The 27,415-nt window shown below is 30.8% G+C and overlaps 1 protein-coding gene and 1 long non-coding RNA gene across 2 annotated transcripts in view; one reads left to right on the top strand and one right to left on the bottom strand.

Moving 5' to 3' along the window:
- Window positions 1-27,415, bottom strand: part of LOC132950149 (uncharacterized) — a 123,838-nt gene that overhangs the window by 28,949 nt on the left and 67,474 nt on the right. The window lies entirely within an intron of this gene.
- On the top strand, window positions 1,190-27,415 carry LOC132950662 (lysosomal alpha-mannosidase-like). Its single transcript, XM_061022182.1, has 17 exons — window positions 1,190-1,390; window positions 4,533-4,635; window positions 8,184-8,265; window positions 8,409-8,594; window positions 9,464-9,669; window positions 12,091-12,227; window positions 12,306-12,439; window positions 13,388-13,608; window positions 14,541-14,730; window positions 16,020-16,204; window positions 17,880-18,094; window positions 18,989-19,205; window positions 19,301-19,418; window positions 20,531-20,801; window positions 21,670-21,903; window positions 21,987-22,136; window positions 27,081-27,415. The coding sequence occupies exons 1-17, from the start codon at window positions 1,223-1,225 to the stop codon at window positions 27,276-27,278; spliced, it is 3,015 nt and encodes a 1,004-aa protein (XP_060878165.1). The 5' UTR covers window positions 1,190-1,222; the 3' UTR covers window positions 27,279-27,415.

Below are 27,415 nucleotides of genomic sequence, written 5' to 3'. Positions count from 1 at the left end.
TTTTAAGTTGATACAGGACAACATTTTTTACTATTTTTATCGTTATAATTTTTAAGTTTTTCGCTCTTGTGAATAAAAACATAGGGAAATTTTTAATTTAATATTTCGAAATGGAGTGTTTTGATTCATTATAATCTAATTTTGAACAATTAGTATTTGATGTTTCATCGAGCGGAGTAGTCGACCAATGTTTTTTCGGGTTTCCCTGCAGTACCACTACACTCCGTTCATCTGAACTTCAAATACTTAAGCTCATAAATATTACTCGTCCAAAATTAGATTTTTATATTTCCAAGTATACTAACTTCAAATATTTTTTTTTACCATGAGGAAATACAAATGAGTGTTGTCACTATAAAATTTAAAAAAAGATTGAGATAACAACTAGGTTTCAATGATAGTTAAAATATATATTTTTAGAAAAATGTTTTTTTTTTGTGTAATTAATCGTGTAAAGACAACATTTCAAAAAACGTCATAATTATAGTTTTTGAAATAACACGAGTGTCTCGGATTAAACGGATCACCTGGTATACAAGTGTAACAGAAAGACCTAGCAAATTAAAAATTGATACCTGCATTTAAACTTATGAAAATGTTATTGGATATTAAATGATTTAAGATTTACTTATGGCTCAAAATTCCTAAAAATAATATTTTGAAAAAAAAAATATTTATATTTTAAAAAGTAAATTACCCGACTCAAATTACCGTTTTTTACATTACATTTTTTAAAAATTAAATTTACGAATTGGCTGTTAAAAATTTCATAAAAACGATAATGTTTTGTTTTCATTATTAAAAAAAAAAAAAATTTTAAATGTTATACCGTATATAGGTATATATTGTATGGTTGCATCGCAAGCGTCAATATAAACTAGGTAGGTATATGCAAACAAAAATGTTTTTAATAATATTGATTAGAACAAATTATTATCATGTATAGGTATAGTTATTTAATTCGTCCGGGTATGTCTGGTGCGTACCTTGTACGTCTCTATTGTATTATATTATTATTGTTTCATTGCAATGTTATCAAACCAGGTAAACGGTGTAAAAATGTTTATAATAATATAATAATAATAATAATAATATTATATAGGTGGGTGTAGTGTCGCGGTGGGGGAAGCAAGGGAGATGTGCTGTGCGTGGCGGTGCCCATACTATATTATATTATTATTGTGTGCATCACACACATTCAGTCAGACGTCGGTGCTCGGTAATGGTCGTGTTGCTCACAGGTATGGCCGTTCGCACCTTTGACCGGTCGCCGTCACGTGTCGTTCGGTTCCGGTTCGCCGCCGCCGTGTGCGTAGCGGTTTTCGCGTTGCTGGCGAGGACCGCGGCCGCTGATGCCGCCGAATCGTCGTCCAGCGGATGCGCTCCAAAGGTAAAAAGTAACGAACAACCGTAAAACTCGTAAGCCCCTTTCTGCACTCCCTTCCCCTCCACCCACCCCCCCCCACGGGGGAAGAGTTCTAGGGAGACAGCCATTCCGGGTATAGACGAGGAACGATTCGTCGGCGTCGTATAATATAATCGATACTCTCGCGCCCCGGACGTGTATTGTATTATGAGACTGGTTTCTCGTGGTCAAATATTATTATACAGTATTAGAAATATTATTATACAGTATTAGAAATATTAGCGCTAAGATTTTTACGCAAATTGTAACGTAATATGCAATAGAATGTAATATAATATACAACGAATTTACCGACATTTTCCAAACTATATATATCACGTTACGTGATAGGTACAGCAGCTTTTTATAATGTTTTAAAAAGAATAAAATATTTACTATTTATATCTTAGTCTCGCCTTTAACTCGTATCGTTTTTAAAAATTTTTTTTTCTTGTCAAACACAAATAAACCACTGATTTTATGAGATTTAAATATTAGGAGCGAAATGATATCATGACATACCGTCGTTTAAATAATATACCACGCTCCACGATACATGCGCTTTTCGTGTTTATATTGTGTGTAATTAAAATATGCAATAATTTGCATTAGGAGGTACCTATTATATTATACTTGACATAATATGGAAAATAAAACGTACATCACGGCCACATACAATGTCGTGCAAATCAATGTGAGCCAATTCGTGGACTGACTATATTGTATAAACTCGTTGAAATAAGGACACTGGAAAAAAAATAAAAATATATAATTTTATTATCAAATCGATTCGCACGAAATGTCCTAACGATTATCCAATCGAATTCTACTGCTCACGATGGCTCATCCTCGCCGACGTATCGGTTATCACAATATCGGTAGGTGGGTACATTACCCGCTATACCTACAATGCGCATTCGATCGTATTTCACCGAGTAAAGGGCCGCCGTCCATCATTTCGCGATAGATATCCACCGGAGACTCGAATTATCGACGAACCTGTACATTATTTTTGCGTGTCAAGCGTAAGTATATGGACAAGTTCGTGAGCCCGCGTGTGTCATTATTATTATTATTATTATATTGTTATACGGAGTGTGTGCGGTCTGCGATGCGACCTATAAGACGTGTGCAGCGTAATCGCCTGAAAAGGACGTGTCTCTTTTATGAACCAATTGAATACTATTACTATATGCACGTTACACTATATAAATATTAAAAAAATAAATATATATATATATATAAATGTGCATACGACATGCGAGTAATGCGTGTACACCGTGGTGCTTGTATATTGTGATATATATATATATATATATATATGTGTGTGTGTAGACCGAGCAATAAAAAGCAATTGGTACAAACGTACAACATATATACGCGAGCAAAAATAATAAAAATAATAAACGCGAACTGGTATACACGAAAAGTTTTTGTAATTTTTATCGGAATAACTCGACGTGGAATGCGGCCTTTGACCGCGCGTCTGTGACGTTTTACGTTTTCATGTAAACCAAAGGTCCTATAGGCAATAATAAGTTATACTTATATTCTACCCACACACGCGTGCACTACGCACACATATATTATCAATATTATCGTATATTATCAACATCATTATATTATAATAATTCTTTAGTATATTTGTTTTAAATCACACGAACCGCGCGAGTGTATAACGGAAAGTATATTATAATAATCGACGACGACGAAATAATAATATTATTATGTTGTACGCTATCCATGAATCATCGTCTCGTTGTGCAGGTCATCGATTTGAATTCATTAAAATTATATATTAAAATCAATGATAGCGGACTGCAGTTGTATAATAATATAGTTATAGGCACTGAAATAATTATTTACCTATTTGTAATTATTACGTAGTAGTTCTTTTAAAACTATTTTAGGTACCTACCCAAGATCAAAAAACGAAAAATGTAAAATGTACGTCCTATAATAGTCATTCGTTGTATGATAACGATGGCCGTAAACAGTCTACGGTAAGTGGTAATATGTCACAACGTCAAACTCGTGTACCTATATGTTATATGTACTTAATTAAAAAACAATATTATCGTTCCCATCTATAATATACCTAAGTGTTTCATGTTTTAAAACACAACGATTACGGTACCTATATTATTTATATTATATTATATTATATATTATTATTATTATACTGGGTGGATCGGTGACCGGTGGTGACCCGGTAGTGACCCTGCGGTTACCGGTAACTAACCTGTTGCACCGGTATATATCATTCACCGGCGGGCCGGCTGATTAACGACTGATGTTCTTACCGTTTGTTATCGTTGGTACGTATAGGTATAATGTATATAATATACATACCTACTCAATAATTATTGCACATGGACTACTATATGGATTAATATTATCATCACGTCTTAAAGGTTATCGATTTGGCATTGACCTTGGATCCGCGAAATTTTTCTACACATACTTGTTGATTTTTCTTCTTTTTTTAAAACTCCGAAATTCCGAGTTAAAATGCGTTTGACGCGGCCGATAGTTCGGTTTAAAAAAAAAAAACCACCGTTATAAGTTGGCGCAATTTATACCTTCCTATATTATATATATTATTATATCCACTCATTTAAAAATCGAAATTGTATCACAAACTATTATAAAGTCAAAGCGCGAAATTGTCAGAATATGCAATAGCAATAATAAAAATATATTTAATCAATAAAATTATTACGTTTATTGATTTTGGATGTAAATACGTCATTATATATTTATATAGAACATATTTCAATTAACTAATCGACACAATTCATGAATATAATACTATAATGTACTGTTCAAACCGAATAGATTTTCAAAATTAAGAAAACTGTTGATATTTAAATCGAAATCAGAACCAAGTCACACACACACATTGTATTCTGTAAAAATCATAAAAAATGTATTAATATTTAATTGAAAAACTATGTTTGATTGTATATTTGTCGCATATACATTATACACACATTATAATATTGTTGAACACGAATCACCATAGACTTAACAATTTAATTTTAATTTACAATATGTATTATTTATTGTTGATGTCATTGAGTAAGATTTTTTATATGAAAATTAATTTATAACTTTATTGTTTTAGTCATGCAATGCAATCGACCCGAACAAGTTAAACGTTCACCTGATCGCTCACACACATGATGACGTGGGATGGCTGAAAACTGTGGATCAGTATTACTATGGCAGTTGGTATTCTTTTAAATTAATGTATTAGTATTATTCATAAAATTATACGAATTTTAAAACATCTCCTTGAATATTATTTGTTATCGCTTTTTGTGCATTTAATTTAAAACAATCAACACAGATACTAAGTTTTTACTTAATGATAATATTATGCACTATATTATATAAATTAATTAAAACTACAATATCAATATTTTAATTAGAATCAGAAAAATTTATAAAAACAAAGGTTTATATTAAACTAGTATAAAATATGATATAATGCTAACACAGAATAGTGCTTTTATAATTATTATTTTATTGTTTACCAAAAAAAAACCATTGACGCTTCATTGTTTTAAAAAGATTTGTTTTTTTTTTAATTTGAAATCGTTCAAATATTTTCCATTTATTATGTTGATGTTAATTGTAAAAACCGGTAATCACATTATCATTGAGCAGTATTTGAATTGGCAAATAAACTGTTAACCTCGAAGTGAATGATAATTCAGTATTTGTAATGCCCATTTAGCATTTAGATTTCAATACCGCCGAAATAAAACGAAATAATCAAGTTTTTAGGTTCAAAGTTAATTAAACAAGATTATTTAACATTTTAATTAACAACAAATAATTCATATTAGATTTTACCTATTCCATGATGGACAAGTTACGAGTGGTAATTAACATTATTTCAAAAGTATAACCTCATTGAATTTTTAGCTAAATGTTTTTAGGTTTTGAAAATTGTATTTAATTTATTCATTGCAATGCCATGGCATAATAATATTATTGCAATATGTTCTATTTTTCATTTATTTAAAGTTTGTATTAATATTATTATAATTCAAAGTTGAATTCACTTTAGAAATTTATGTAAACACTAAACACTAACAAAAATAAAGTCGTATATGAAATTTTACAAGCTACCTTCTAACTACACATCGTTTGAAAAAAATATACATTTAAAGAAAATAAATAGTTGTCCATAATAATATATGAGTATAATAATATGACATATTTTTAATTAGACAATTTAAATTAAAAATCTCACATAGGTAACAATTATGATACTTGTACCTTAATATTAATCAGATGTTACGTATTTTTTTTTTTAATATTTGAATAGATTATTTTGTACGCAGTACCTATTATTAACTTTTGTAGTATTAAGACATTTTGTTATTTTAATAGCACAATAAGGTTAGTATATTTTTAAAATGAGATTTGAGAAAATTACTTTTGTTCTGTAAACTAATAATAATTTGTCGTACTGCAATAAGCACGTGACGTTTCTTTACATTTTTAATTTTCCTAAGTGTTTTAACGTTGAACCTCCCGAGAGCAGTTGTACGACTTGCAAGTAAATCAACACGGTTATTCGTACGAAATTAATTTCCCTTTGAATTAATTCGTGAAATAGCAAAAAAACTTATCTAGTCGTACATAATATTATAATGCAATTCATTCGTAGTTTATATAATTTCAGTAATAGCTGATACGTATACGTATCATAATTAAATGGTCCAACTTACAAGGCCGCTATATCTATACCTCGACCGTTCTTTTTTCACATCCGATGAGCGATTATAATAATATAACATTTATAATTTATAAATCTAATAATAATTTTAGTGATGTATATTTTTACCGAGAATATTTTAATTACTTTTTGATATGAAATTTCACAATTTACACGTACAATATGTAGGTATTATTATCTACACTTTTGTGTTTTAGATAACAATTAAATTGATCTACGTGACAAGATATCTTAGTTATAAACTGTTGTTTTTATTTTAACTACCTGTAAAATAAATTATAGATTGTTCGGGGTGTTTTACAGTTTGAACAAAGTGAGAAATATGTATTGGTAGTACGATGACGTTTTTTCTTTGGACACCGTGTAGTATAAAATCTTCAAAAGTTTCATGATATAGCTATGGGAATAGCAAACAACGCAGTGGTCGAAATGTTTAAATAAATTCGATAGGTACAGTCAGAGTTGATCTTAGAATACGATACTTATTTACCTATGTTTTCAAATGTATAATATAAATGCATCACAACATCTTATACAGTTATACTATTCCAAGGTGCACGCGTAGCTAGAAAAATGACGAGAGCTATTTTAGATATTTGCATCCTGACCAGGTTTTGAGTCATAACTATATGGAATTTGTTCTAGTGGAGTTGTCGTTTTCCTTTTTTTTTTGACAATTTTTTTTTTTTATTGGTTAAGCATCAAATACATAGGTTATTAGCTTACAGGTGTTAATTTCTACATTAAATAATTATATGTTACTGTACAATTCAATTTTTTTTAAGTATAAAATTACGTAATGAAAGTTTGAAAATGGACCAATTGCTTCGTACAGGTTGTCTGGGATGTTGAAATCTTTTCTAGCTTCGTTGAAGTTTGGGCAGTGGACGATGATATGTTTAATGGAGTAGATTGTATTGCATGTTGGGCATAGGGGTGGATCTGTCTTTGCTATAAGATGTCCGTGTGTGAGTTTCGTGTGACCGATTCTGAGTCGATTAAGAATTACTTCTTTTTTTCTGTTTAGATCAATGTATTTCGGCCAGAGTTCAACAGAGTGCTTGATTTCTCTTAATTTATTTTCCGTGGTCGTGTGACACTGTGAGTTCCACAAATCAATACAGTATTTGTTTTTTGACAATTTATAAAGTATAATAACGATTGTTTTATTCCAATAAAAATCATTTCAATTGACTATTAATTAATTAAATATCTTGAGTTAAACTTGTTAAAACAAAGTTTGGTTGTATGGGTTTAGTTGGTTTGTTTATACTATTCCAAGGTGTAAGCGTAGCGAGAAAAATTATGAGATCCCTAGGTATTCGAATCATGACCAGGTTTTAAAACTTAACCATGGAATTCGTCTATAAACGGATTTGTCTCGTTTGCATTTTTTTTTTGATAATTTATAAAATATAATTGTTTATTTACTCGTTTTACTCTGGTTAAAAACATTTCCATTGATTTTTTTTTTTTTTATCTATTTTGAGTTAAAAAATACGTTAAAAATAAAGCTTGGTCGTATACAGTTTGCTTATATACTATCACAAGGTGTTTATACTATGCATATTTATACTTGTATATTATTTTTATACTTATCTACGGTAGGTGTATTAACCCACTTTGCAATTAAATCTGAACGATTTCACCGACGAATTACGAATATATTATAATATAATATAGTTTATACCATACACTAACTAGTAACTACCAAATAATTTGCATATAGGTAGTTACACGCATTATTCGGACGTATCTATTGTATTTATTGTAAAATAATCGCGACCACTAACTCCCGAAAATACAAACGATTAAATCCACACGGAATAAATTAAACCCGAAATCTATTGTATCGTGTAAAATCTTTGTATCCATATAATATTATTATTATAGTTGTGTGAATAAGAAGTTGATTTTATAGTTTAATAAAATTCCCGTAGAAATAATTCATTTTGCAACAATAAAAATGGTTTTTGGTTACTTTTTTCTAATGAAATTCAATTTGTTTGTTTTTTATTTAACAAGGTAACAAGGCGCACGCACCTTACGGCGTTCAATACATCATGGACTCGGTCGTTTCCGAACTATTGAAAAACAAAAACCGAAAGTAAAAACGGTTTTCTTTTAAAATAGATTTTTAATTTTTAACAATAATTATACATACCTCTGCTCTGAATCGGTCTGAAACGGATTCGTTCGAGTATGTAATAGTAATACATTTGTTTATATAATATTAATGTTTCTCGTCAGATTCGTCTTTGTGGAAACCGCGTTTCTGTGGCGCTGGTGGGAAGAGCAGGACGAGTGGAACCGGAACAGCTTAAAGACGCTAGTGCACGAAGGTCGGTTACAACTGTTGCACGGAGGATGGGTGATGAGCGACGAGGCGGTGCCTCATTATTCAACCCTTATCGATCAGATGACTTTGGGCCTTAAGTAAGCGCACATAATACGTCTGCGGCTGCGGTGGATATTGAGATTCACAGCTGGATATTATATAATTCATGGTGGGGATAGGTTTTACCCGTATACAATAAGGCGTAAATGTTGTTCTCTGGTGCGTTTAAACAACGATTTGTCGTGTATGGGGATGCTGCGCAGAGGGTCGCAGCACTAATTGTTACGCCTAGAACGATGGCGTATTCGAACATCGACATATCGTATTATAAACATGGCAATTTACCAATCATGTTCTCCCCCATTCTTCATTAATTAATAATTTATTTATTGCAATCATTCTTTTTGGAATCTTAAAATAAGTAAAATTTGAATTTTCGGGATTTTGTTATACTAGGTACAATTTAGAGGTGTCCTGTAGTGATACACATTTCTGTGCACGTTCGTAGTAGAACCTTTTAAAATTATTTTTATAATATCACATTCGGTAATCGTTCATATACATTATCGTCTTATATTTCAGGTTATAATGATTAACGACATGTTTGGAGAGTAGGGGTGTTCAGTATAGAGGGATGTCGCGTTAATTGTTATGCCTAGTACGATGGCATATTCGAATATCGACATATTGTTTTGTATACAGGGCGATTCACCAAGCATGCTCACCCCTTTTTTAAATTTGTTTTAATTATTTTTCTTGGAATTTTTAATACTATTTACCTACTAAAAGAGTATATTTTAAAATTCTTGAGATTTCTTTTAGATTGCTATTTAGGAATGCCATGTGATGATAAAAATGTTTGTGCTCGTTCATATCAGAAGCTTATAAAAATAACTTAATAATATATTAAAATCACACGGTGTACTCGATAATATTTCGTATTTTACATTATCGTCTTGTATTTCAGGTTCTTAAACGACACGTTTGGAGAGTGTGCTCGACCTCGTGTGGCTTGGCAAATTGATCCATTTGGTCATTCGAGTGAAGTGGCAGCCGAGTTTGCCGAAATGGGTTTCGACGGATTGATTTTGGGCCGTATCGATCACGAGGACCTGGCTCTAAGAAAACAGCAGAAGACAATGGAAATGGTATGGAGACCGGACATCAACATGGGTAAGCGCACGACCTATATAATAATATATCAAACCATTTTATATTTATGATGATAATATTCTAGTCATTTATTATCAGACTTTCACTTTTCACTATATAATTATCACTTAGTCCCGTAATGTGTCAACAATTTATTATGGTTGAATAAAATTCAGTTACACGACTTATTTTTTTTAATTCATGTGAAAAAACACACTAACTACTTTGTATTAGATCAATAATTTTTATTTTGCATTTTTAATTTGTATGATATTTTTCAATCACTCTGAAGATTAATACGTTATTAAGAAGTAATAATTTAATATAATTATATTTGTATTTTTCAATGTCAATAAAAGATTAAATATAGTTTCTTGCTTTAATTATAGAGATTACACATCATAGGTATAACATTTATGTTATTTTATTTTACGATAGCGATTTTATGTTATATAATAATAATAATAGTATAATAACTATGCATTTAATAATACTTTAATACCATATTATAGTGTGCTCAATACCTGTACTATATATACCTATATAGGTACATTGTGTACATTTTGTAAATTTGCAGGTGAATCAGCATTATTATAATATTTTTTCGATATTTTTTTTCATCAGGAGTAGAATTACTAAACTCCCGAACATGTTTCATGATTTTTCAAGAAATTAATTTATTCCCAGCCTTGCAATATATTTCTTCTTTACAATACATATTTTATCACTATACAAGGTGCAATAAAAAAACCTGACAAAGGAAATAACTTTTGTTCTAATCAATATTGAAATATATTATTTTTATATAATTATATATATAGTTATATACTTTATAGATGATTGCTTTTATTGTTTCGACACTGAAAGTTTTAAATTGTAAATTGTTAGTTTTGAAAAAACTTCAAAATAGCCAATTTTAAATCTAATTTTAGACAAATTTCGATGGTAAAAACGTCATTACTTTTGAGTCAAGTACCTTGTTCATTTTTTACAATTTTTTTACATATTAATATTCAATATATTTTTGTTGGAGTAAATTAATTTGAAACGTAATGACTTTTTTCATAATATTTTACACGGGAATTTCCTGACACAAGTATACTTCTTATATTTCATTTTTTCTCCTTATTATTTTCATAATTTTTGTCATGCATTTAAAAATTATTTATTTTTTGTTTTTATTTGCAGGTCTTTCTGTTAAAATCCGTATATAATAATATTATGATCAATGACATATTGTTTGTTGCCTTTGACGTGTGTGTGTGTGTGTGTGTGTGTGTAGTTCAAGCACACCGCATTTTAATAATATGTAGAATAATAAGGACGTGTTATTCAATACGACATACATAATTTCACTAAAAAAACTCGAAAATAGGTTACAGCTATTGTGGTAGTACCTATTAAGTGTATTATATAATATTATATTGTATCGTCTACAAAACTCGTGTGTCGGATTCAGATTAATAATTAACGGTCACGCGCCGAGTGCACATCGCCATCTACTAAATTGACAAATTAACTTTGGTTTTTTCCAAGACGAATTAAATTGAATACGGTTGGCCACGTACCTACGCTGTTCAACGGTTCGAACTACTTTTGTGTTTGTCCCACGTTGAGGAAAACTATTTTGTTCCATTTCTTGAATTCATACAGATTTAAAGTTTAGATACGTTTTTGCAGCAATAATAATATCATTCAAACAAATAATCCAAATCAATTTGCCATTTATAAACTTCAATCGACGCATTACAACTTTTCGGACACACAACATATATGTTTTCATACTAGTTTTTTATGGTCAAAGTTTGAGGATTATCTCGATTTGATGATTCTATAAAGAATATCGGTTCGCACAAGTTTACGTATAAAACAATGTTGAAAGCGTTATAAAAATACTATACCCATCCGTGTTCGAAATTCCAACAAAATATTTCGCGAAACGCCGCTCCCAAAGCTGTCAAATATTTTCAATCGAACAAAATGTACAAATATTTCAGTATTATGACGTCGATATTTTACGAAACTTTAACAATTATATATAGAATAAGCTCCTATATCATAATATTAATCATATTGTATCAATAATTGCAATTATTAATAATTAGGTATAATTTAATGTGGTTAATTTGTTTATTAATGAAGAACTTATTATTTTACAAAAAAGCTATGCTTACGCGTCACTTCCATTTTTACAGTTCTCTCAAATGTAAATTATTTTAAATTATTTATAAGTTATAATATCATGAACCCTTTTGTTATGGGTTATGTCGAGTTAAAACACAACTGTAGGTACACTTATTATTACTTATCTACGTTGCACAAAATATTTCTCGGTGACGAAAGTTTGTTGTCGAATTATTATATATTATATTTTACATCGTTATTCATTTCGTGCAATGTTATATCAAATCAAATGTATAATGTTATTATAAATCCCCGTAGGACAAGGTGGCGAGTTGTTTACAAGCGTTTTGTACAATCTATACGTCGCCCCCGAAGGATTTTGTTTCGATGCATTTTGCAACGATGATCCTATTTTGGACAACCCTAAACTCCACGGGTACAACGTCAACGCAAAAGTAATAATTACACATAATAGGCGTATATATGGTGTGTGATAATTAATGAGTTGAATTATATTTTTATTTCTCTGGAAGGTAGAAAACTTTGCAAATCACGTCAAGAGATACGCTTCGGCATTCAAAACGAACAACATCATGATGACCATGGGCGGTGATTTCTCTTATTCAGTGGCGTCGTCGTGGTTCAGGAATATGGACAAATTAATCAAGTACGGTGATTTTATTAAACACGTAAGCAATATCGGTCTCAACTTGAACGGATATTATACAATATGTGATATACTGCAATATACAGAGTGTAAAATAAAAACCTGACAAATATGAAAAAAAAAATAAAAATAATAATATTAAGTATTTAAACGTATGAAAAATATTATGAAAATCATAATATGGATGGTAATTAATTTAAGAAATATATTCATGTCAGGAAATTCCCAAAAATATTATAATGAAATAATTATTACGTATCAAATTAATTTACTGCAAAAGAATATTGATATGATTAAAAAAATTGGAAAAAAAATATAAATTGACTTAAATAAACGTTTTAACCAGCAATATTTGACTAAAAATTAGATATACAAATTGGCTGTATTGAATTTTTACAAAAATATTTTTTCTTTCTAAACTCTATAGTTTTATTTTCAGTATTTAAGAAAAAAATGCTATACTGATTTGTATTGTGAGCGTCTTTGAATATTTTCATGATAAATAATAATCCATCAATGTTTATAATTTGCGAAAACGGTCCAAGTTAAACAAATATTAGATCCAATGTTACATCCATTTTATATTTTTCTAAAACTATTTTAAAGGACTATAAGTAATATCCGTAGTGTAAAAATTTTAAGAACCAGAAAACTACTAGTTTGAATTTTGAATTTTCAAAATGTTCAAAAAGATTATCAACCATTTAAAATTTCAAAAAATCTGAATTTAAATGAATTCATTATCAAGGGTAAACATTGAGGTGAACACGCTTGGTGAATCACACTGCATAAATCGTTAAAAATGGATTATAAAGATAATAGATATACATACCACAAGTGTGTCTTGTATATGTGGCTATATATTTAGATATTATATCGACCATATTTTAGACGATCGACACGATATCCCAAGAAATATTAATTTGCGATTCCATTCGTTTGTTTCAGGCACGTGAACATATTGAAACCTGATTTGAACGTGTTGTATTCGACGCCCGAGTGTTACTTGTCCGCCCTGCAAATGTCCAAAAACATTACTTGGCCCCTCAAGGACTCGGACGATTTCTTCCCTTACGCGCACGACGAACATTCATATTGGACGGGTTACTTCACGTCGCGGTCCAATTTGAAGTACATGATTTGCAAGGCCAACAATCTACTACAGGCAAGTGCATTCTTAATATGAATCGAGTATTGGCAACGCGATGCAGTGGCGTCAGTGCGTCACGATGATATTTTTTCCGGGCAGTTTCCCCAAACAATTTCAGGAAGGTTGGGGTGTAAAAATATTTTTATATTTTTATATTTTTATATTTTAGATATGTTGATTTTAATTCAGTGTGATGAATTAGAATTATATAAAAATAGGATTCAGTGTTGGAAAAGTTCCTTGTAAAAAAGAACTCGTTCTCGTTCCATGTTTCAGTTGTAAAAAAGTAACACGTTCCCGTTCCTCGTTCCTGCTGCGAAAAAGGAACGCACTCCCTTTCCTTTTAAATTTATATTTACAACCAAAGTGGTTTAAAAAGGTGTTTTTTTGTGAACAACTTTTCAACTAGAAATAATAGGCCAGTTAATTAAATATCTTTTCTGATTGTTAATTGGACTCAGATTGAACGTTAAAGGCGTCAGCGTTTGATTTTTGGCCATTTACAATAAGTGCGTAAGGCAAAACTAAAAAAAGTGACAGAGAAACGTGAATATTAAATATAAAATAATATCAATATTTTTTGGTAATAAAAAATGAATTACGCCAATTTGGCAGGTTTTGATTTGATATGAGGGTGAGTGGGTAGTTTTAACATTTGTCCTTGTGAATAAAGTGTTCGTGGCGTCACTGCAGGCAACACGTCACGTTGTCACAAAGGCGGTTCATAGGCGGAAATCCATTAAAACTTCAGGGGTGTTCAACATTTTTAACATCAATGGGAGCCCTCTTCCATTGCATCAATCCCACACGGCTAAAAGCCTACTACATTTTTTTTTTTGATGGGGAGGAATAAATCCAAGCCTCCCACCCACCGATTTCTTCCAATGGATAGATTTGAAACGGAAAGACATAATATTATAATGACCAGCGGTGTTCCCAATAATTAGGCAGTGAAGCAAATCGGTTCGATACTCGGAGGAGAGCTCAACGAGCACGTGCAAACTTTGGCCATCGCTGTCGCGCAGTCACAACATCACGATGCCATCACGGGCACGGAGAAACAACACGTGTCTGATGACTATGCCCAATACCTAGACGAAGGGATAGGAGAGTCGCAAAAAGTGTTGACGGCTGCTTACAGGTAGGTCGTAATGATGTATTATAATTTTTATACCACTCAGTTACATATTTATGTAGTTGATTGTAATAATATATTTATATATGATTAGGCTGGGACGCTGGAATGGTACAGCATCCCTTGCCCTAAAATATTTGGCCCCAGTTTTACAAATTAAAAAAATATATGTATTATTCATTATACTTAGATAATATTTTTAAAAATTATTATGTCATCAAGATGTGTGTTTAAGAATACCAAAAATCAGAATTTGAACACATGTATAATTTAATCATAAAAATATGATGATCATGCTTAAAAAACCACCCTTTATATGAATTGAATGATTACCTCTACTTTACGTAAATCATATCATAGTCGACAGAAATATAATGGATACTATATTTAACGTAGTCGGAATTACTAGAACCAGTTATGCTAGACTTTTGAATTAAGAGCATAGGTGTAGTTAGGGGAGGCAGTTTGATAAATAGCCCCCCCCCCACGAGTCGTTACATGTCTGCTCCTGGAAGAGCTAAAGCCCCCTCAATAAATTCAACCACCCTATACGCCTATGATTAAGAGGATTCGATACCGACATTTTTTAAGGAGATTTATATAGGCAATTTTGAATGTACTGCATGCGGGTCGTAGTAAGTAATCATTAGTGTGAGTGACGCCCTCCAACATTACATTTTACCAATATTTAAATTGTACTATTATTCAAAATTTATTATACCCATTATTAGAAAAAAATTTAACACATCTTATTTTTTCATCATAGTATTTTATAATATTAAAATTGTATGTGTTAAACATAATTTCCTATCGATAGTAGCAAATGTGTTCTATATTTAGTCTGGAAAATTGTCATTAGTTAGGTCTGGTAGAAGTATCCAAATGAAAAGGTTATTTATTAAATTGTTTGGTTGAGTTCTTTGATGTTGTGACATTTTAAAAAAGTTCGCTTTAAATATCATAGTTGTAGTATGAAAATAGAAGCAAATCAACCATAATTCTGGAAATGCTTTATCCATCTGTTCTCATATTTTGAAATGACTCAATGACACTATTAACAACAATTTAAATACTACCAGAAATATATTATTTGTATTATTTGTATAATATTATTTTCCCTTATATAATACGCAAATATGTGTATAGGCATAACGACGACAACTATACGCTATAATAAATTGTCATATTATTGTGTTTTTATAAATTATAACGAATAGAGTTATGTGCCTATACATATTATTATACAATACGCGTGTTTAAAAGTGCACATAGATAATCATGCCATGGTCTTACAGAAAATGGTTCGGAAAGGACTTTCCCGAACAGCAGTATTGCAAGATGCTCAATATCAGCGAGTGTGATGTTTCGGAGAACAATTCCAAATTCGTGATCACCCTGTACAACCCGTTGTCACGCGCCGTTACCACGCCTGTCCGAATTCCCGTGAAGTACGCCGATTACAAGGTTACCGGTCCGAATGGTAACGACAATAATATATTTTAAACCACTATACCTACTTACTGCTACACCAGCCGCCCGATCAGTGTCGTGACAAAAACTTGATTTGAGACACGTTCTTGAGTTTAGGGTGATGACTGATGGAATGGAATACTCTCAGTCTCACATACAGTTTGAGATTTAAGTTAAATCAGGCGCGGATTCAGAGGGGGGGAGGGCACTATGGGTGCTCGGGCAACCCCTATCGTCCAAACTACCAATAAAATACATTTGTATTTATAAACTGTGTAATCTAAAATAGAAAGGTAAATTTTTTGAGCACCACCTGTTAACATTTTCCGTCCTTACCTGAGTAGTGAGTACACTCTCTCTCTCTCTCTCTCTCTCTCTCTCTCGTAAATATTTCTCAAAAATTAAAATAATGGTTTTTGGTGATGTGTACGATATTATAAATTACTAGCTGATCCCGTGCACTCCGTTACCCGTTGAATGTACAGACTGTATTTGACTCAAACTTTGTTCAATGCGTTATTTAATATTCGGCGTACGATGATCTAGACTTATCTTAACTTTTCTGTTGCCCGGAATAAAAATTCTGATTCGCAGCAGTATATTATCAGGTAGGCTGCAATCTACCTGCGGTAGATCGTGGACCCCGTGCTGTTGGTACGGAAGTGTATGATTTAACTCTCTAAAGTATCAAAGTTATCCCAAATTTGTCGTTTTTACTTAATTCCACCTTCGGTGGATTTATATAATCAATTAAGAGGATGTCAGCGCACTATTGGTTTTCTCTCTCTGGCCCACGCGCAACATAGACAAAACGCATTTGCGCAGAATCGTTTTTTCCATGTTTTTAAGTAATCTTAGAGTAAAATCACCCATTACAAAAAAGATAAAGAATAATATTTTTGAGGGAATGTCATATAAATTTCTCTAAATATTGTTTCAAAACAATTTAAACATCAATTCAATTTACAACATTATTTTGTTTATTTGGAACTCAAATACAAAGTCAAATAACAATAAAATATAAAATCGATATGACATTCCCTCAAAAATATTATTCTCTATCTTTTTTGTAATTGGTAATTTTACTCTAAGATTACTTGAAAACATAGAAAAAACAATTCTGCGCAAATGGGTTTTGTCTATGTTGTGCGTGGGTCAAAGAGAGAAAATAAATAGTGTGCTGACATCCTCTTAATACAAAATCCTAACCTAACCTAACGGTACTAAAATCCGATGAATAAAAAAAACCAAATTTAATCCTTTTTAAATTAGCCTATCTTCTTCCCAGAGGTTAAATCTACACACAAACATTCTTTTTTATGTATATATTTTGACAAAAAATAATAATACAAATCAACAAACATGCCCGATTAACTAATAGCAACCCTTATATAATAGACTATTATTATTTTTATTTTTATTTTTTTCTGGACAACTTTTATCACTTAGGGGCATGAAAAATAGATAGTAGCTGATTCTCAGACCTATTGAATATGCATATAAAATGTCATAAAAATCGGTCAAGCCATTTCAGAGGAGTATGGTAACTACATTGTGACACGATAATTTTATATATTAGATTGCGCCTCATAAGTTAATAAAGTTCACCGCTGCCCAATTATCTCCTAAATCATATTATATTATGCGTATTGTATGATGAAACCGTGATGTGGTTGGATTTTCAGGGGCCAACGTGCCGTACGAATTGGTGTTTTTGCCCGGTCAGATTTTCCGGCTGGGAGGTCGTACCTCGAACGCGACGCACGAGCTACTGTTTATTGCCAGCGAAGTGTCTCCATTAGGATTAGTCAACTATCACGTGGAGAGAATTAACGAACCAGAACCTCCGCCGAGACCGATGCCACACAATAGCACGGAAGATGTGACGATTGACAACGGGGTATAACATCAAAACAACAATAATAATGACATTAAATTATACTAAAACATAATATTTACGATAGGTGAAAATAATATTGATATGTTATCAATCAGTGGCGTATTTACAACTTATTTTTTTTAGTGTGGAGAGGAGGGTTAACAAATTTTAATTGTTCAGAAACTGTTTGAACGGTTGTAGGAACCAAAAAGCTATATTTGTAAATCAATATTAAGTATAATAATCATACATAAATACTTAATATATTGAAATATTATATATAAAAAAATAGCAAAATAATGAATTAAGCAATTCAAACTATATTTTTATAAAACTAAAGCATTTTTAAAAAAGATTTGATGCAAGCATTCAAAAATAACGATTGGTGGGTAAATAAATATCTTTTTTTACTGGCTCTATTGTATGACAATAACACAATAAAAATCATAAAATGACAATGACATATTTGCATTAAAAATTAATTTTCAATTTCCAATTTTGATATCAATATCAACTGTGTGACTTGCGATACCACACTATCATAGATAGTCTCGACTTGTCAATAAAATATGCTGTGAAAATTATAGTCTATTCAGCCTTAGCATATTATTATTGTTATCTTACAATACGTCTTATAGGTACCAGTTATCAACAGACGACTACAGTCAACGCAGTCAACACATTAACCTATTGAATTTTTCTTGTATAACGATTCAAAGTAATAAAAAAAGTCCTTTTCGGATGGATCCTTTCCCTCCCTAAATACGCCACTGTTATAAATAATTATCATTATTTTATGAGCGTTGTATACCTAAATAATATAAGGTATACAACAATAGGTGTGTAATTGTGTGATTAAACCTTCGTACCGTTTTTTTTAAACATTTTATTTCTTCCGATTTTTCGAATCCGTAGAAATTGAAAATAGGTTTTAATGGTACCAGCGGGCTAGTGCAGTGGATTGAGAAAAATGGCACAAGACATCAATTGCAGCAAAATTTCTTTTTCTACGAGTCGATGAAAGGTTATAATTTCAACGCCGATAACCGTGCAAGCGGGGCTTACATCTTTAGACCCACTACAAGTCAACCGACAGCCATATCGGAAAAAATCAATTTGACAATATACCGAGGTATAATTATGATTCAGTAGTTGTTGGTTAACGCTCACAACAGAGTCGGTTTAACATTATATAAATGCACTACACAGAGGTATAATTTTTTTCAGGCAAAAACGTGCACGAAGTACATCAGTCTTTCAGTTCTTGGCTTAGTCAAGTAGTCAGGATTTATGACCAACAAGAATCAATTGAATTCGAATGGCTCGTCGGACCCATACCTATTATGTGAGTACAAAAAAAAAATATTATTATGTAATGCGTAAATAAATGCGTAATAATGTATGGTATATCTATATAATAAGAAAAAGAAAAAAAAACCTATGCACTTTGTGCATTTCTAAACCGTTCATCCGATTGCGTTGACATTTGGTACGGAGATAGATTAGATCTCTGGAAAGGAGATAGGCAACATTTTGTCGCGAAATAAGGTAAATAAGCGGTCCAACCCGGGGAGGTTTTCAAACAAGGGATTTAACAGGGGTGTCGAGTTCGAACCACCGTTTTGGTGGGCAATTTGTTAGCATTGTTTTGAAATTTTTTTTTTGGAAATTTTTGTTCATAAATGGTTGCTATAGGTTTTAATAATAGTAATAATAATAATAATAATTGTTATTAATTGCATTGTTTTTACATTTTTTTTTCTTATTTTTACTTTATTCATTTTTCTTTATCTATACATACATACGAATGTTTGGTTTTTTTTTTGTTAATCTGATTTTAGTACAATTAGGTTACGATTTTGTATTAATTGATTGTATAACTTTGATACTTAAAAGTTAAATTATACACTTACGTACCATACGCACCACGTGGGGTCCGCGATCTACCGCAGGTAGATTGCATACCTGGTAATATACTGCTCGCATATTCACAAAAATCTAGCAATTGCCGTGCCCAGCTAGTATTATTTGATTTTACTTAATGGTTATATATTTCATCATAATATTTACCAAACAATACAATACAAATACAAATTAATTTTACATAATGTTATGATAAAAAACCCCAAAAATAAAGTAAAACTTGTGCTTGGACTAGCTGAGTTCAAAACGAGGAAAACCCAAAATTGCGTTATACAATTTGAATTACTATTTTAGGCATTTATTATATTCCTTGAAATTCGATAGCATACACGTTATTATAATTTTTTCGATAGTTTATAATACGAAGGAAACACATGATTGTGAGCTAAACGAAGACAAAACAAATTAGTAATTACAGTTATATTTACAATATTATCAGTGCATTATTTTATGAGATTTTATACTATAATATTATTATTATTTATTAATATACTCTTCGGTAAAATGATATGACGTGACCGTTTGATTGTACAGGGAATGGATCGGAAAAGAAGTCATTACTAAGTATGCAACTAAAATAGCGTCGAACGGTACGTTTTATACCGATTCCAACGGAAGAAGGTGGATGCAAAGGAAACGGAATCAACGTTCTTCTTGGAATTTAACCCTTACCGAACCCGTTTCGTCTAATTATTATCCAATTACTTCAAGCATAGCAATCAGGGATGCCATTCACCAGGCCACGGTAATAACCGATCGGCCCCAAGGTGGTACCAGCATCGAGGATGGCACATTGGAACTTATGGTAAATTTATGACTGTTATATTATTGCTATCTATTATATATTATTATAGTCTGACAATTTTAATACTATTTGTTTTGTGTTAGTTAAAATGTAAAAATAAAAACCAATTCGTAGTGTGATCAAATGTCGTTTTACGATTTTACGTGATAAATATTTCAATGATAGTTATTATAACAGTAATACTATTCGTTAAATCCATATAGGCGCAACTGTGACCAACATTTTTTTGCACTCATATTTTATCTTTCTCTGTCAACATTTCCCACACCCCTTCTACTAAATTGGTATATTTCTGCAAATGGCTTGTAATAAATATACATTTACATAAATATTTATGTACATAATGTTTATCTAGGAAGATTCAGCAAGCATGCACACCACCGTGTTCTTAGTGTAGTTATTTAAATTCTGATTATTGGAATTTTTAAATACAGTTAAAGACTAGGTATATTTTAAATTATTTAGGTTTTTAAGCATAAAATCAGTTTAATAATTATTTACGGTAAAAGAGGTTGGTTCTCATCTAAAATAGAGAAATTCTTATCACCACACTCCTTAAAATATGGTACAAACAATCTGAACATTTGCCAAATTTGAGAAACGGTCATGGAGCATACTCGTTCTTAGCCAATATTTCTATGGCCTCATCGAAGAAAAAAGTGTTCGTGATATATTATCCAATAAATTATATTTGGTGAGCCCCCCCTCCCCCCACAAACTTCCCCCTATTTTTGACTGCGGTCAAATCTCACATATTTGTTTAGTATTCGCGGGTTCGACATATTTTTAAAATATCCATATATAGCATCGTGATATAACATATTTAGCATCGCCTTCAGCTGTTCATATAACCGTTCTTATGTTGTAGCTTCATCGTCGACTGTTGTACGATGACAGCCAAGGGGTTAGCGAACCATTGGACGAGAATCAATACGGCGAGGGTATGGTGACTAGGGGAAAACACATATTACACTTTAACGAGTTGGATAAGGCTGCCAAAGCTCACAGGCTGTCGGCACTCCATACAGCCATGCAACCTGTTGTCACATTGGCCCCAACTCACATGGGAAGTAACGAATGGGTTTCAAAGTTTAGCGCAACGGTAAGATCGATTGGCGTTAGCTACTAACTGCATTTAAAATGTCTCTCTTCACTTATCTAACACGCGTTTTTCTGCGTTCGCAGCACAAATTGTTGAACAATTCGTTACCATTAAACATACATCTTTTGACTTTGGAACACTGGAGAAAAGATCAAGTTTTGTTGAGGATTGAACATATATTCGAGAAGGACGAAGATAGATTTTTGTCTCTGCCCGAAACCATTAATCTTCAAGTAAGTACCTACCAAACTAGTAGTATTAAAAATAATATTTTCTAAACGTGTCAAATATTGTTTGAACAGTATCTATTGTAGCTTGTTGTTTGGTGATCTTTATTTTGACGAAAAAATTATTAATTTAAATGACTTATAACCATAAAATCAAAAAACAAATAATGTTTATATTTTTTTACGGAACACTTCATATTTATTTATAACGATATTTTCATAGTATACTACTGTTTTTTTTGCATTTAGGATAACATTTAGAATATAATAATAACATAAGGAAAATCAAATTGAATAAAAATGTTTCAGTACATTTTTCTAAGAAGTATACAATTGCATGTTTAAATCTGTCAGTACCTACCTACATTCCTACTTTTTTTATTACGAAATGTATTCAAAAACGTTTAATTTTATTTCTTATATTGTGTCAGATCGAAACAGATGGTGTTCATGCGTAGACCCATGCTAAAATAAATAAACTGTTCATGGAATTCATTTGTCGGCACTATAATGTTCATAACCATAAAAAATATGTACTATACAGTTTGATAGATCAAATTTTTTCCAAGCAACGTATTCTTACATCATAATATTTACTTTTGGTAAGCACCAGCACACAATAGTTTATAACTTCAGCACATTCTGTACGACAGAGTCCTTAAAATCATGTTTCTCGGTGAAATGTATAGAACGCAGTATTGTAATTATTACGAAATCGATATTATTATTTTTTTATTCTGCGCGAGAGGCGTTCTCTCTCAATAATAAAATCAATCGTTATCATTTCCATGTCTTTAATGCTTTCACCACCGCGGCGTGCCATGATGTATTTTCTCTAGTATACATTTTAGTATTTTACCCATCGAAATACCAAAACAATTCGATAGTAATTACATTTTATAGATTTAACGATAAAACTATGATGGCCAGGTACATATTTTAATTTTAATTGTACAAAAACAAACTTATATAATATACACATTGTTCTGGTACACTAATGATATTATATACATTCAGCTCTTGACAATAAGAACCGCAGTTATCAACATGTAAGATTTGGTTTCATAGCTCGGTTTTTTTAAAATAAACGACTTGACTGTATTAATTAAAAGATTCGAGTTTATAATAATATAGAGGTTATGAAAAGGATTACGTTTTATAATTACCCAAAAGAAAAAAAACGATCAAAACGAGGAATAAGAAAAAGAAAACCGAGCGAAAAAAGATAAGACGATATATATATATATATGGTTTACGATTCACTAAATATCAGTTATACAATTTGTTCGCGGAAGAAGTATTATTCTAAACAATTTTCACAAGTAAACGCTAACTAGGTACCTATATATGGGAAAAATTGGAGATGATTTTGAAACGGACGAATCAAATGAAATATCAGTATATTATAGTACACGTACATAATATACGCACACGCATAATATATTTTATTAATACGATTTATTATTAAATTCATATTCAACACATATATTTCAGTTTCCCACTCAATGACGAGCTACACTCTAACCCTAATAAACAGAAAAAGAGACTTCCGTGATTTTTTATCATTATTTCATATTCATCATATAGGTCAGGGTTACTCTACCTTTTTTGACTCGCGGCATCCTAAAGTATTTTCTAAAAATCCGGAGGCACCCTATAGTCTTGTATTTTATAACTTCGGTTTTTTTAACCTAGGTAAAACCAATCAAAAAAAATACACGCACGCTGTATCTTTCATAAAATAATTATTTTTTAATTTTAAGAACATCATGTATAACTGCTTTATATTTGAAATAATTTCACGGCATCCTCAAATCAAATTCTAGGCACTCTGATTAGAAACTTTTGAGATTGGTGTAATTCACTGTACGTCTACAACTCTGTCCACTGTCGTATATGATGCACATATTTAGATGTATTTTTACGACATTAAAACCTCTAATTTATTTAGGATTTTAAGTTTTTGGAAATGTAGTAAGTTAATGTAATCCCTAGGTCTACTAAAATGTGTAAGTTAATGAAAGAGTTAACTCGAGCTGTTAGTCAAGTTAAATCAACATTCGGAACGTTAAATTGTTATAGTTATATTATATAGTTACTAAATAATATATTTAAATTTAAAGTTATTATGGAAAATAATATTAACTTGACTACCTCCCGGTAAACCATTCGTGATTGTGCAACTTTTAAATATTTAAAAGCTTAATACATCATTTTACAATACACACGATGCAAATTGGACTGTACTTACATTTTATTATGTGAATTACCAAGTATTTATATTAAAATCGATCTCTCATTTTTTAGAGAACAATCCGTGAGTTAGTCAGTATACTTTGTAAGTGGTAGTTAAATCGATTGCTCGTGCCTATAGATACCTTATAATTAGTGACATATCATATTAATATTTAATACCTACCTACACCAGTATTACTCGCTGGACACTTTAATTAATTTGGTTGTAGGACACAAGGTTTACCTATTACTCAATATTATATTAGACATCTATAATTACTATACTCTTATAATCATTTATAATTACTATACACTTGTAAATTATATCCAATATTAATAGTTAACTAGGTATGTATTTGGGTGTACCTGCATATTATATTGGTTTAACGACATGTCAACAGTATTTTAAAATGTAAATCAACAAAATAAAATACTTACAAACATTATACTTACATAATATTAAGACGTTACAAACCGTTCCAGAACTTATTACTTACCCTATTTAAAACATTAATAATAAACTTGATGAAAAACTACACACTTAAAAGAAAAATCAAAATAAACATCTAATATTGCTTTAATTATTATTACTTAAAAATTGCAGCTCAAAACATGACGAATAACTATATTATTATAAAACTTACAAGACAAATAATTATACAATAAACAGTAGGCACAGACACTAAACATTACTTAACTCAAATAGGTACTAATATGATATTTCAGTTAATACATATTATATTAGTTTAATTATTCCTGATTTTTAAACGTATTTTAATACAATGCAATAAATTATAATCCGATACGCAGTTTAATAACAATTTGTTAAACTTTATATTTTGGGAATTAGATACCTATAATTAATATTGGCTCGTATAAAACTTTATTAATAATAGGTACTTATATTTTGATATTTTTTAATACCGGCTAGTATGGATTTACTTTGAATAGAACCGTTATAAAATATTAATACAAACAATCGTAACTATGTTGGAACAGTAACTACGGACAATAAATAAATATCTTAAGGGGATTCCACCCGGTGATTTTCCGTCTTTGTCCAACACATGCGCGACATAGGATTTTAGACGCGTTCTCTGCCAAACAAACCAATTGATCTAATGAAGCGATAAGAATATTCTGAAAACAGATTTGAATTTGTCGTCATGTCTACTTGAAATCGACTTTCCCACGTTTTTGATAGCATCCCACAAATTCCTAAAAACGGTATAAGTATTCAAAAAGAGTAATTAAAAAATTGAAATTTTTCAATTTTTGAAGAAGTTAAAATCAAAAAAATCAAAATTTGTGAAAGTTGATTTCAAGTAGACAAATAATACATTAAACAAATACAGGAAATCACGACATCAAATCCCCTAAATCTCAACAATCTTAAATACGTAGGTACTGGTAACAAACGGACGGACGGACAAAACGGGGATATAAGCTGGTGTTCTCATGTCACATAGTTGATTCAAATTAATCAAATAAAACAAATATACAATATTATATATTAGAATATAAAATTATATAAGAAAGTATGTTTAGATCAAAATATTATAATATGTATCTACATGCCAAAGCTTTGTAAAAAATAGTTAAAAACTCAATATATTTAGGCATAGAGATGTGCCATAATCGATTGTATTAACCATAAAATACAACTTGTCACAAATAAAATTAAGGAAAATAATGTGTGCTTTCAAAAATCTAACTGATTGCTCATAACTTAAGAAAATAAGAGTACCTAGTGCATCAAGCATTAATAGAATCTATAGTATTATTTATTGTCGGAATTTCTATATGGTTGGGTTAGATACGTATGGCAATATTTAAAGTACGTAAGAAATAATTAGGTATAGATGACTCATTTAAAAATGAAGAAATAAAATATTAAAAATTATTCTGAAAAAAAAAACTCAAGAGGTATAACCCAAAATACTAATTCTACAACGAAATTAATGTACACTGTATCTACTACCAGTAAAAAATTATTCTACAAAGCTTCTGTACTATATATTACGTATAAAAAATAATCTTACTTTTAAAACTAAGCACGGATAAAATACTATATTGCCACCAGACATAGTAATCATAGTGACTATTTCGAAATTCTTAAAAAAAAATTAAAAACTTGGCAACCGCAACAAAATATAAATTTACAACAAAATATGTTTAGGTTTAAATGGGGATTCTGTTAATCATTAGTTTAGGTTTAGTCGTATAGCATTATTTTTTATTGTTTAACTGCAAATTGTATACATAAATATTAGAAGTAACATATTATGTATTTATTTACATTGATATTTTGTTTCTTATATGGATCACTTAAGTGAGATAAATGTATTGTAATTATTTTATTGTATATTCACTGATAAATTTACAACAAAAATTGTTTTTATTTATTGTACTTCAAATAATTTTTTACACAACTTATGTCTTACCCGCATATTTTGTGTTTCATATTGTGACCCTCCCCTCGTCCAAATGAACACGTTTTACTGGCTCCATAATCTTCTAGAAGAATAAAAAAAAATAATACATAATAATATTGTCCTTGGGATTGTGCAGACAAACACGTGTTGATGTATTTTCGTTTATTTTACTCCTCAAAAGCGAACTGTTTATACGCTCGTGGCATTGGCATTTGCGCATTTCGACGTTTCGACTTTTCAAAAACTATAATGTGAATAATTATTTGAAAATGTGTTTCAGCAATTATTTTCGCAGCTGGAGGTGTTGGAGTATAAAGAACTGACGCTAAGCGCAAATTTGGCCAAGGCAGATCTAGATCGTTACCGGTGGAACTATAGCGATAAACCGCAACGACCAGAACTGAACGCACCGCTACCAGACAATCTCCTCACACCCATGGCCATTAAAACTTATTTGCTAACGGTGAAACCACGATAATAATAATATGTAGTACAGATTTGTTTTGAGTTTTATTATTATTATTATCATTATTATAACCAAAGACACAAAGGAACTGTGAGAGGAAACTTTGAAACTGTTTTATCCGCAAACACACACACACACACACACACACA

Source organism: Metopolophium dirhodum, chromosome 8 (genome assembly GCF_019925205.1).
Source record: "Metopolophium dirhodum isolate CAU chromosome 8, ASM1992520v1, whole genome shotgun sequence".
NCBI classification, from domain to species: Eukaryota; Metazoa; Arthropoda; class Insecta; order Hemiptera; family Aphididae; genus Metopolophium; species Metopolophium dirhodum.
Note: the sequence above shows the minus strand (reverse complement) of the source record. Positions and strands in the feature narration are given on the sequence as shown.